At 48.6% G+C, this 13039-nt stretch overlaps 1 protein-coding gene across 1 annotated transcript; it reads left to right on the plus strand.

The window, feature by feature from the left end:
- The first annotated feature begins 368 nt into the window (after positions 1–368).
- LOC117892644 lies at positions 369–4860 on the plus strand. The gene is made up of 4 exons (XM_034798998.1): positions 369–412; positions 1460–1697; positions 1757–1908; positions 1971–4860. The coding sequence occupies exons 2-4, from the start codon at positions 1467–1469 to the stop codon at positions 4855–4857; spliced, it is 3270 nt and encodes a 1089-aa protein (XP_034654889.1). The 5' UTR covers positions 369–412; positions 1460–1466; the 3' UTR covers positions 4858–4860.
- Positions 4861–13039: the final 8179 nt, after the last annotated feature.

Below are 13039 nucleotides of genomic sequence, written 5' to 3' on the forward strand. Positions count from 1 at the left end.
CGACGAGACATCGATGAAAAGAAAACGAAATGCCCAGACACCGACGGTTTCACTTTCATTCGCAAAGCGCACGCGCAGCTGTCAGGGTCGCGCAGCCATCATCGAGCTCGAGTTCGAGTGCAGCGAAAAGCGAAAAAGCGACTCCGAATCCCACAGTTGTTGTGCCATTCGACGCTCGGAGAACAGGAGAGCCAACCGAACGAATTCCATTTGCCACTCTAATTACAATAGCCGAATAATAATCAAATAGAAAAGTGATTAAAAGTGCTTTTTAATTGGCCGGCAATCAATATAAATAATTGAGTGTTGTTTTCATTGTGCGGCATTCCCAAACCCAAACCCAAACCGAAACCCAGACCCATCCAAACCCCCACTCAAACCCCATCCATCGCGTTATACTTCATGGATGCAGGTAAATAAATGTGCGTTCAAATAGATGCAGAAAAAATATATTTTAAATGCAATTTAAATGGTGGAAAATTGAATTTGTGGCTGAAATGATACGCGTGATGCGCATAATTGGACCACGATTGGCAGCAATTGAACATTTGTGGAGTGGAAGGACTCTGCATATATTCCATAAAATAGGAGCCAATTAATGCCTGCGCTAAGATCATAATCCATCTGCAATTAGAGTGGAAATTTACCAAGTCTTGCTGGACTCACTTTCTTGGACAGACACGAGACACGAGACCAGATCAGACCAGACCCCCCACTTAACTGGGGAGCAGCAGCACCTTGGGGCACTTGGGCATGGAAAGCCATGAATATTACAAGTGAAATATGTTTTGGCATGCATATTTAATGGCCATCAAAATACGAGTACGGCAGAGGCAACAGCAGAGACAGAGGCAGAGGCAGAGGCAGGCATGTGAAAACTATGTGAAAAGCCGTACGAACCATTTTAAACGCCATCAATTTCAATTTTCCAAATTAAATGCGTGGCAGAGCGCGCAGGCCCGCCCGGAGGGGTTGATTAATAATTCATTACGTTGCCAGTAGCAATGACATAAGCCCAAAGCAAATGCCGACAAGTTCAACAACTTGGCAAACCAGCGACAAGCGACAAGCGACCAGCGACAGGCTGCAGGCAGCAGGCGACGTTTAGGGAAAATCTCACAGCGAAAGAGAAAGAAAAGCCACTTAGGAAAAGTCATCATAAGACTCGGCTCGGCTCGACTCGGCTATCGGTTGAAATCAAACAGCCCGGACAAGTGAGTGCTGGCCACCACCGGCGAGTGCCGTGGAGTGGCGTGGAGTGCCGTGGAGTGCCTTTTGGAGTGGGCCCAAAACAGGCCTTACCACTTTGGCATCCTCGTGTGGCCATCAAATGTTTCGTTTGGCTTTTTATTTGTTGTTTGGAATTTGTCATGCGGGGTTATTCACACTGCCATAGCCATAGCCATGCCACTCAACTCTTTCCATTTCCATTTCCATTTCCGCAATTTCCATCCAGCAGCAGCGCCATGTGGCAGAAGCGACAACAGAAACCGCTGCTAGCAGCGACTCTCTTTGGCATTTGCTCGATGCTGGCCAGCATACAGCCAACTCTCTCTAGTTCCACCAGCAACCTGCCACCGCCGCACCAGCCTCCAACGGCGACGCAGAATGTAACAATGCCGATGGAGGAGGAAGTGCGGGTGCGGGTGCTGCGACTGGAGAACGATGACGAGGCCCTGAGTGACAGAGCGAAGGAGGTGAGTCCGTCCGAGCTTAGTGAAAGATTTTGACAGGCAATGAGCGTCGCTTTTGACAGCTTAATAAGCAGGCAGCCGGAGATACGGGCCAGCTGGAGGTCATTGAGGATCTGAATTACGGCAGTGAGGTGGAGGAGGAGCTGGAGGAAGACTCTGCCGCAGACACCACCACCACCACGGCAATCACTGAAAAGCCTGAGGAGTTCGTGGGGTAAGTCGGGGGGGAGGACAGGTTTCATGCGGGGAATGGGCATAATTTCGTTTTGGTTCCAGAGTGCCTGGATTTCTGCCCACCGTTCTGCCACCGTCCACGCCGACTAATGGCCATGGCTACATCCAGTTCGAGATGAAAAGGGAGCTGCCAGTGGAGGCTGTGCGTCGCCGGAGACCCATCGAGCAGACTGTGACCCAATCCCGAACGGAGACTGTCAACGAGGTGCTGTCCAATCTGTTCCCGAATGGCTTCTCGGACATCTTCCGCTTCAGCGGCAGGGACCCAGGCACAGGCACAGACACAGAGCCAGCGACCACCACCACGGCCCCCACAGCCAACACTGCCACCGACAAGGCAGTGGTGCGTCCCACAGTTGATGCCACAGCCATAACCACAGAGGCCACAGTGCCAGTCGCAGTCACAGAACCAGCCAGGGAAGAGGACAGCCCGCGGAACGAAACGTACTTCAGCTACCAAACGACAGTCACCAAGGAGTACCGCCGGGAGCTGCGTCCAGGCCACACCGAGATCGTGGTGGAGAAGATCACCAGAAGTGAGCCGTCGTCGGGGGACGGGCACCCGTTCCGCGATGGCAGCAACCACATCTCGCGGGACGAGCTGCTGCGCATCAACCGGGCGGCGGTGGCGGCGCCCGTGCTGCCCAGCCTCCTGCTCCTCCCGGAGAGCGATGACAACGAGACGCTGGTGGCGGCAGAGAGTGCGCCCATCGTCATCCTGGGCGAGCACGAGACGGAGCTGGACGAGGGCCAGGACTTTGAGGACAACCAAATAGCAGAGAGCCGACACGCGGCCAGAAGTTACTACCAGCAGCGGCTGCCCCCGCCAGCACCGAACAGCATCGAGAGCTACGCGAATCGAAAGGGACCCGGGCAGGAGCAGGAGATCAATGTGCACATCGTCCACGACGATACCCTGGCCAAGGCACAAGAGGGAGCGGAAAAGCTGGAGCAGCAGTCCCTCGACCATTACCAGGTCCGCGGCGAGCAGAGCGCACAGGAGGCGCCATCGCGACAGTTCCTCAAGAGCTTCAAGCCAGTCATATCGGGCAGCGGCGATGGCCCCATAGCCAAGGGAACCTTCCACTACGAGGCCAGCCAACCTCCCCAGTTGCCGTTGTCGCGGCCACCCCAGGAGGCTGACTATGCCAATCCTTTTGTGCGACCTGCTGCCCCGTTGTCCTACCAACAGGAGCTCAGTCACGGCATCCCACAGTCCTCCCAGCCACCGCAGCAGCAGCAGCAGCAATACCAGCAGGAGCTGCACACCCAGGCGATACCCTCGCCAGCTCAGTCCCCACCAGAGGTGCAGCAGCATTACTCGGACTACGCTGGACCAACGCCCAATAGTCTGGTTTTCGTGACACTCAACACTCCTCCTCCCCCGCAGGTTGCATCCTCGCCAGCGCCTGCTCATGCGTCGGCGCAGGAGGCTGCAGTTCAGATCACGGTCCATCATCCAGCGCCACACGAGTACGAGGCGGCGGCCGAGCCCTCCCAGCAGCACATCCAGCACGCCCCGCACCCCTCAGCGGCATACGAGCGGCAGCCCGAGAGCCAGCCGAATGGCTACACCTTCGTGGAGGTGCAAAAGTCCGTCAACATCCACAACAAGCTGATCACGGAGAAGGATGGCAGGCTCGTGGAGCAGCACGAGACCATCTACCACCAGCCCTACCCGCAGAATCACATATCCCAGCCATCGCCAGCTGCGGCGACAGGGAAGAGCTATCCGTCGCTGACCACGAACCCCATCAATGTGGAGCAGGCGGAGCACGAGAGCTCGCCGCCAGAGGTGGCCGTCTCACACGCGGCCATCAGTCTTGAGACGCGTCCGCAGGAGACACCAAGAGACATCCATGCGGAGCATGTTCAGCCCCCCAACTACCATCCGCCGCAGCATTATCATCAGCAGCAGACTGTGCCCCAGGCTGTGGCTGTTGTGGAGAAGGTTGTGCCGCAGCCGTATGTGGTGGAGAAGCATGTCGATCGGCCCGTCAAGCAGTTCGTGGAGAAGCACATTCCCGTGCCGTATGCCGTGCACCAGCCGGTGCCAGTGCCCGTCCATGTGGAGCACTACGTGGATCGGCCCTATCCGGTGACGACCTACGTGGAGCACCCGGTGCCCTATCCCGTGGAGACTGTGGTGGAGAAGATCGTGGAGAAGCACGTGCCCGTGGAGGTGGAGCGCATCGTGGAGCGACCCGTGGAGGTGGAGAAGATCGTGGAGAAGTTCGTCGATCGCCCAATGGCCATACCCATCCACGTGCCCGTCGCCATCCACATGCCCATGCCGCCGCCCCACTCCGCTCTCCACTCTTTCGGCCACCATCCCAATCCCAATGCCCTGCACCCCTGGTCGCACACAGTGGCCGCCCACATTCCGCCCAAAGTGCTGCAGAACTACTACACGCGCATGCTGAAGAAGCTCCTGCCGCAGATTACCCAATCCCAGTCCAAGACCACGCAGTCCAAGGCAGCCAAGACTCCTGTCAAGTCTCCGGTGAAGCCTCCGGTGAAGCCAGTGCGCGGCGAGGCCCCGCCAGTGGCGACCTTCAGCCTGGCGGACATGCGCTTCGATCTGCGTCCCCCGCCACCGCCTCAGGGCTCGGCCTGGCTGCAGGGCGCCCGCTACATCTACAACACCCTGCCGGCAGATCTGGCCACTGCCGCCGCCTCGGCACCCGCCCAGATGGTCAAGTCGTACATTGGACCCGTTCCGGGATCGGCAGCCTCAGCATCCGACGGATCGACGGGCAACGAGTTCGACGAGTTCCAGCGCTGGCGGAATGGCCACTCGCTCAAGCGGAGTCCCGACTTTGGGCGCAATCTGCAGCTGGAGTACGGGTTCAAGCCGCCCCTGGTGCCGTCCATGGAGATAGACGACAAGGGGAATCCGCTCAAGCAGCAGGAGCCAGAGACGCTGTGAGCAGGCAGGAGGAGGAGATGTGAGAAAAAGTGTGCCAAAATACATAGAGCTCTAGCAATTATTATTATTACACATATTTAAAGTATTTTCATTTAATAAAAGCCCATAAACATTTCATTCTCCCTTTAGCGAGGGAAATCTCAAGTCCCTAAGTCCCTGAAGGACACATGTGCAAACGTGGGTGCAATATTAATTAAACAAATGACAGGCACTCAGTGGGAATGTCTTCAGTAGTTGGCATTTATGCAAATGAAAGAATTCCATCGCTGGCCTCAGGGAAAGGCAAAGGGTGACGGAGGGTAATGCCGATTGCTCCTTATCTGCACGCAAACAGAAGGCTCTGCCACGCCCATTGCCAAATGGTGAAATGACGCACACGTCCAAACATGTCCCGAAAGAAAGGCGGCCGAGTGCAAAGATTTATATGACAGCTAATAAATTTTGAACACATGTAGCAAAGGAGCAGCAGCAGCAGCAACAGCAGCAGCAGCGAGCAGATATTAGAAGATATTTTTGGGTGACAAGCCCATTGCCTCAGCCTCACACGTTTCGATGTTGCGCGTTGAGTACTGTATTGTATTCAGAGAGGCATGGAGGCTCTTGGAAGTAAGAAAATAAGAAAGCTAAGGCGGGGGCTTGGCAAATGTTTGCGCAGCGACTCGAAAGGCATGTCACGGCAGCAGCGGATGATGCTACAGCGGATGCTGCAGTTGACATTTGACATTTGAACAGGAATAGAAAGGGGCAGACAAACCGTTTAGCGCACGTGTTGAGCGGAAACGGAAACTTTGGCGGCAGAAATGGCGGCATGTGAGCCGCCAGTAGAGTGGATGGATGTACCCTAAAAGGGCCACTCCAGCTTCAATCCGTTCTGGGATTATTCATTGCGAGTATTTATGGCATAGTTGTGCATAAATAAATAACCTCTTCCACTGTCTGTGCTGCTCTTTAAGCTTTTGTTTGTGTGTGCGGTGTGTGTGTACTTTCTTTTGACACTGTTGAGTCTATAAATCACTGGGCAACGCTCTTTAAGTTCAACTGCAGCTCAGCTCAGCTCCCACGCCGTGTCAGCAGATTTTATTCAGCTTTTGCCAAATTCCAGCACACACATAAATCATAGATTGTGCAGTGCCACGCCCACAGATCAGCCCAAAAATCAATTGAAATTGCAATTCCAATTGCAATTGCAGCTGCAAATGCATTCAGCATTTTGATAGACTCCCCAAAGGGTGGGTCAGAGGCAGCCAACGGGAAAGATAAGCAAAGGAACAATTGAATAATTTATATGCAAATAAATAAGAGTTCTTTCGGCACTCGGAGTACGGCACGGCACAAAGAGCCGAAAAAGTTGTGGCCAAGTATGTGTTCATTGTGCATAAAAAGCGTGTGAAATAAATTCTCTGATCTGGCCACAAAAGGCGTAACACACACTGCCATGGGTCCAACAGCTACGGCTACAGCTACAGCTACAGCTACAAGAACAAGGACAACGACAACAAACGATTGCTGGGAGCTATTGGCTATGTCGACGATTTCGAGTTTGCTTTTTTTCCCTGCTGGCGGAGGCCTCCCTCCCACTAGGCTGTCGGCCTTTTCTGGTTTGGCTGCTGCTCGCTGCATGTCATTGTCAGGGGCTGCCAACTCTGCATTTGATATACGATGTGTTGGCAGGCAGCCCAAGTTGGCGGACGGGCGGCAGGGCGACAGGGCGGCACGGTCGATTCACGGCACGTGGGCGTGGCATTGCGAGACAAATGCAGCTGAACCGAAAATTGCATTTCCGCTTTGGAAATTGCGCAAACTTCCGCCCCAAGTGTGAAGGAGAGCGAGAGAACGATAGAGAGAGAGAGAGGAAAAAAGGCTAACCACGAGTACGTCGGAGCGTCGCCAGACAATTGGCAAACATTTTCTATAAAAGTGTGAAATAGGCCGTCACCCCGTCAGCCTTTTGGCCAGAGTGGAAGAAGGTGGAGGAGTGGTGGAGTGGAGAATGGGGCTGACATGCCGCAAAGTGGCCCCAGTGAACCACAGAAAACTTGTCACACAAAAATGAACGCAAAAATGTCAAAAGCATACAACGGATAGTGCACAGAGAGAGAGAGAGACACAGAGAGAAAGAGAGAGACAGAGAGACAGAGAGAGAGACCAGCAAAGCGGTGTACAAGAAAAGATTACTCTCGGGAAAAGCATAAAGAGGCTGAACACAAATGAATGGAAGCAGTAAAGAAATGGGAAGATGGCATGGGAACAGGCAACAGCTAATAAGGAATATGTTTCCAGCCAATAAAATCTAATAAATACCTCACGTGTTGAGGTTTTTCCGCATTTGTTGATGCATCTTCTGATACAAAACTACAAAATCGAGCAAACTAAACTTCTCCACAGCTCTTTCTTTGACACAAAATTACGCGACCACCAAAAAGTGGACACCACCAAAGCTGGCTTCTGAAAGATGATTCCAGCAAAGAGAATCAAGCATAAGTACATGGATTTAAGCTGGATTTAAGCTGGCTATTAATAGATGAAAGCTTAAGCATCAATGCTGCATATTTTTCCCACAAGCCAGGCACATGCAAACCTGCTTAGCTTCTACCTACGAGAAGCACTTAGAAAGGCGCTGCTAAAAGGTTTTAACATTGCAAAGTGAATGAAGAGTTTGCATATTTCTGTTTGTTTTCCTTTTGTACCTACTTTCGTATTTATTATCTTTTAACCTTTCATTGCTTCAGTCACGTCACTAATTGGCGACAATTTGTGCGGCAGGCAAATTGCTTTGACTCTTACTCGTGTGGAGCACATCCACCTCCAAAATTGATGGCGATAGAAACGAATGCGTGGAAGAGCTCGGCCACTTCCACTTGTCTGGACCGGACATTCTACGCCTCGTATTCCGGACATGTCACAGGCGGCGGCGACGACGACAACTGCAAACAAGCAGGGAAGCCCTAGAATTCCTTTCAATCAATTCGGAAACATCGAGCACAGGCAGGCAGCAGGCTGAAGGCAGAAGGCGGCGCAACAAAGGGATGGCTGTATAGAAAAGAAGTCTGCCACGTGCCAACAGGGCAAACAATCATAACTTTGCTGCATTGGAAAAACGTAGACCCAGAGGAGGATTCCGTTCCCAACTACATTTTTTGTAGAGGAAAAGGGGAGCAGCCCAGACAATGGCAAACATTTTTTGAAAACCACAAAAGCAATGTGTGAGAAAGAAAGAGAATACAAAAGAGTTTAAGCAACAACGAGAACAGTTTAAGATCAGCGAATGCCATTGCCGCCCAACAGATTTTCCAGTAAGCTCGATTATATGGAGCTTTTGAAGCTGGTTTCATATGCCCGAAAGTGTGCAGCAGAAGTGGGAAATGTTGCAGAGGTAAGCTTGGAGTAAAGTGCATGTAAAACTGGATTGGGGCAGAGCCAGCCCAACCCTCTCCTTCCAAGGCACTTCTTGAGATGCGCAACAATCGAAGGAAGGTACACAATCAATAGCCCCCGCTCACGGCGCCACGAGGCATCCAGCAAGAGAGTAAAAACTAATCAAAATCCTCAATTGCAATGCTGGAATAAATGCACAAGGCAGAAATGTATTATTGGCCAGTCCGAATGAGAAAGGGAATTCGAATTCAAAAGCAGAAGCACAAGCAGAAGCAGAAGCAACAACCAATTTTATGAAATACCCAACTACAATAATTATGGACAGGCAGAATAAGCAGGAGGATACTGCTGGCATCTGACAATGCTGTGCAAGTTGTGCGGGCAAAAGCCTGGAAGGAAAGGAAAGGAAGGACACGCATAGATGCATTCTGTGATAACAACAGCAATAATAATGACTATGATGATGATGAAAACTAGCCAAATCCAAGTTTTGAGCCTGACTCTGAGCCTGATGCTGCTGAGTTGATGCTGAAAATTGCGAGACCCCGTGAAGATGGCTGTCCAAGGAATTTCAATCACTGGCGAAGGCAGGCAACTTTGTGATTGCATAACTGCCCCGTGCCTGCCGGGATAGAATGCTCCCAGCGGGGCTCAGGTAACTTCCGCTGCAGCATTCCGTTCCGAGGGATGAGAGCCGGCAACGCTTCAACCGCTGCAGCAAGCTGCCCTGCAAAATATTCTGTCAAAAACAACAGCACACCGAACGAACAACAAACTCCTGACTCAACTTTTCACATCCGCATCCACATCCACACCAATCCACTCAATGCCCGGACTTTAGCTGGCTCTGGCCACACTTTTAGCATGCGTGCGGTTGTCGGGCAGCGGCAGCAGCTGCGGCAGCGCGGTCAGCAGGTCGACAATGGATCGACCTGGCGCGGAGGGGAGGGCATTGGTTTGTCGAGCGAAGCTGCAAAACTGAAAACTGAAAGCTGGCAACTGGAACTGCTGTCAGAATATTGGCAAAGTTTTCATGTTCGACTTTCAAGTCTGCGGCAGGAAGAGAGAGAGCGAGTCAAGGAAAAGTGGTAGCCAAGTGTTTATTATACCCGGTACTCGAAGAGTAAATAGGGTATATTGAACAACGGTTGTATGTAACGCCCAGAAGGACACGTTTCCGTCTGTCCGTCCGTCCGTCCGTCTTGTTTGTCGGCTAGTTCTCAGAGACTATAAGAGCTAGAGCCACCAAATTTTGCATCCAGACTGCTATATGCTCACACTGAAACCAGTGTATTTCAAAAATTAGCCCCGCCCCCGCAAAAGGGCGAAAACCTCCCAAATCCTTCAATTTTGAAGATAAAAGAAATCTAACGAGAAAGAACTTTTATACCCGGCACTCAGTACTACATCTGAAACTTAGCGGTTATTTGTCAAATTTTACATTTTTTCTTCATCTGTCATCTACATCAACAACACTACTCACGCCAACACGCTCCTTTAGCTCGCCACCCTCCCCTAGAAACACACACTGCAGAGTCAGGGCAGAGACGTGTCAGGGGCAGAGTCCAATAAACTGAAGTATCTTTTGGGCGCTGTTTTTGTTCTTAAAAGTATAGCATACTTTCAGGATGAAAAGTTCCCAATTACAAAATATCGTAGGACAGCCATATCCTGCAGTCCTTGTGGTCCTTGATGGACTCAAGCGATACAGGAGACTCGTACCTTCTCCAGGAGGCATGCCATGTCCTGATCCGACAGGAAACAGCCGAGTTATAGCGTTGAAGGGGATTATATAGAAAAACAATATTCAAATGGCATTATCCTTAATGTCCTAGCACCCGAAGTGATCCGGGACATTTTCCCGATCCCGAGGAGGCGTGACATGTCCTTTTTCGACATGAAACAGTTGAGCTATAACCTTGTAGAGATTAAAAAGAAAAAACAACGTGAAAATGGCATTATCCTTAATGTCCTTGCTCCCGAACTGGTCGCAAAGGATCCAGGACATTGTGCCGATCACGAGGGGTCGTGGCACATCCTGGACGGACTACATATAAAGGAGAAAACAACAAAACAAATCTCTCCTGTTATTTTTGTCAAATTTTGACAGTCACCTCTTTGCACAGTGGCGCCCACGCAATGAAGACGGTCATTTCTGGAACTAAAATAACGTCGTTCGAGAATTGGCCGATCTGTGTTGGGATGCCACTGTGAACTTTTGAAATTGCTTCACTGAAATGACTTTCAGCTGACTTCTGTTCGCCTGGTACTTTGTCTGAAAATTTTCCTGTTTCCTGTTTCCTGGCCGAAAACAGGAAAATTTTCAGACAAAGTACCAGGCGAACAGAAGTCAGCAGAAGGTTACTGGTTTCCATGTTTTTCACTGTGTCAAAATCTGGATGCTATGAAACCGCAATTCATTTTTCAGTCGCCAAGTAACTAAAATGAATTGCGGTTCAATTTTTTTGTCTTAAAAATAGTGAACCTTGAAGTATGCAACAGAATTTTTTGAAAAATTTTAAAGCATACTTCAAGGTTCAATTTTTTTATCTTTAAAATAGTGAACCCTGAAGTATGCAACAGTATTTTTTGAAAAATTTTAAAGCATACTTCAAGGTTCAATTTTTTGTCTTAAAAATATTGAACCTTGAAGTATGCAACAGAATTTTTGAAAAATTTTAAAGCATACTTCAAGGTTCAATTTTTTTGTCTTAAAAATATTGAACCCTGAAGTATGCAACAGAATTTTTTGAAAAATTGTGTTGCATACTTCAAGGTTTGATTTTTTTGTCTTAAAAATATTGAACCTTGAAGTATGCAACAGAATTTTTTGAAAAATTTTAAAGCATACTTCAAGGTTCAATTTTTTTGTCTTAAAAATATTGAACCTTGAAGTATGCAACAGAATTTTTTGAAAAATTTTAAAGCATACTTCAAGGTTCAATTTTTTTGTCTTAAAAATAGTGAACCCTGAAGTATGCAACAGTATTTTATGAAAAATTTTAAAGCATACTTCAAGGTTCAATTTTTTGTCTTAAAAATATTGAACCTTGAAGTATGCAACAGAATTTTTGAAAAATTTTAAAGCATACTTCAAGGTTCAATTTTTTTGTCTTAAAAATATTGAACCCTGAAGTATGCAACAGATTTTTTTGAAAAATTGTGTTGCATACTTCAAGGTTTGATTTTTTTGTCTTAAAAATATTGAACCTTGAAGTATGCAACAGAATTTTTTGAAAAATTGTGTTGCATACTTCAAGGTTCAATTTTTTGTCTTAAAATATTGAACCCTGAAGTATGCAACAGAATTTTTTGAAAAATTGTGTTGCATACTTCAAGGTTCAATTTTTTTGTCTTAAAAATATTGAACCCTGAAGTATGCAACAGAATTTTTTGAAAAATTGTGTTGCATACTTCAAGGTTCAATTTTTTTGTCTTAAAAATATTGAACCTTGAAGTATGCAACAGAATTTTTGAAAAATTTTAGAGCATACTTCATGGTCTAACTTTTTTGTCTTAAAATTTAAAAAAAAAATTGTGTTGCATACTTCAAGGTTCAATTTTTTTGTCTTAATTTTCAATGGCTAGTTGCAACCCAGTCCGGCAGCCTCTTTATTGTTTTTTTTGCACATTCTCTCATTCACACTCTGCTTCGCGCAATGGTAGAGGCCTCTGCCTCTGACACGTCTCTGCCTCTGCCTCTGCCGCGTCTCTGCCCTGACCTGCAGTGTGCGGCTCTAGGGAAGGCGGGCGAGCTAAAGGAGCGTGTTCGTGTGAGAAGCGTTGTAGATGTAGATGAAAGATGAAGGAAAAATGTAAAATTTGACAAAACACCGCTAAGGTGCAGATGTAGTACTGAGTGCCGGGTAAAAAAGCTGTGACGCGTAAGAAGCGTCTCACACGTCCCTTCTCGTTTTGTGTGTCTTTGTGTGTTATGCCACAAGAGGCAATTGCTTGTTGTTGTTGTTCTTGCTAGTGGTAAATTATTTAGATTGCGAAGACACAACGGGGGTGGGTTTTTCGGTGAGCTGCAGCAGCAGAGACATTGAGTATCTCGGCTCTTTGTCTCTGGGCAACTAATTCACTTTATTGGTCATCCCCCAGATACCAATCCAATCTTCGTTCCACGCATTATCTACAGTCTGGCGTCTCATTACCAGCGTAATCCTATTTCTACACCAAAGCTAAAAAGTAAGGGGACCAAACCCCAAACGACCGACGCAATAGTTAAGCATTTAACGACCCTCCTCAAAGTGGGGCGTGTCAAGTGCACTGCTCCCCAAATCCCCAAAATCGGCAGAAGTCTGAACCCAGCAGCCCGACAATCCGACACCAGAACCCCATCTACTTATGGCAGCCAGATTTTCCAGAAATTACTTTAAACTGTTTACACTTTGTGTCACTGCCGGCTGGCAGTCTCTGGCACCGTCTCGCATCTCCATCTCCCGCATGTTGCGGCAAAGGAAAACTTTGCTTTACATTTGCCAAGTAATTTTCACGAAAAATCATTTTCATTTCCGTCGAAATCTCTGAGCGAGAGGCTCCCTACATGCTCCGGTGAATGTGAGTGTGTGCGCCATTTTGACACTTAATTATTTCAATTGAGGCTGTCGCCCCACGAGGGAGGGGCACCAGAGAACTCCCAGAGTTCTCGTTGAGTGTCTTTTGTTTTGTGGCCATCCAAGCAGAAAGGGCAAGGCAAAGGGAAAGCGGCAAGCGGCCTTCTTTTTATGGGAGTACATTTTACCTTTTTCTGTTCCCCATCTCCTGGTATGCATCTCGTTAACAGCTTTTTACAATATATACA

The sequence above is a fragment of the Drosophila subobscura genome, chromosome E, assembly GCF_008121235.1.
Source record: "Drosophila subobscura isolate 14011-0131.10 chromosome E, UCBerk_Dsub_1.0, whole genome shotgun sequence".
NCBI classification, from domain to species: Eukaryota; Metazoa; Arthropoda; class Insecta; order Diptera; family Drosophilidae; genus Drosophila; species Drosophila subobscura.

Bases quoted from the DNA above. Each gene is read 5' to 3' on its own strand.
- LOC117892644 (XM_034798998.1), top strand. From the start codon at position 1,467: ATGTGGCAGAAGCGACAACAGAAACCGCTGCTAGCAGCGACTCTCTTT. The intron at 1,698-1,756 runs GTGAGTCCGTCC...CGCTTTTGACAG, and splicing joins TGAGTGACAGAGCGAAGGAG to CTTAATAAGCAGGCAGCCGG. The intron at 1,909-1,970 runs GTAAGTCGGGGG...TTTTGGTTCCAG, and splicing joins AAGCCTGAGGAGTTCGTGGG to AGTGCCTGGATTTCTGCCCA.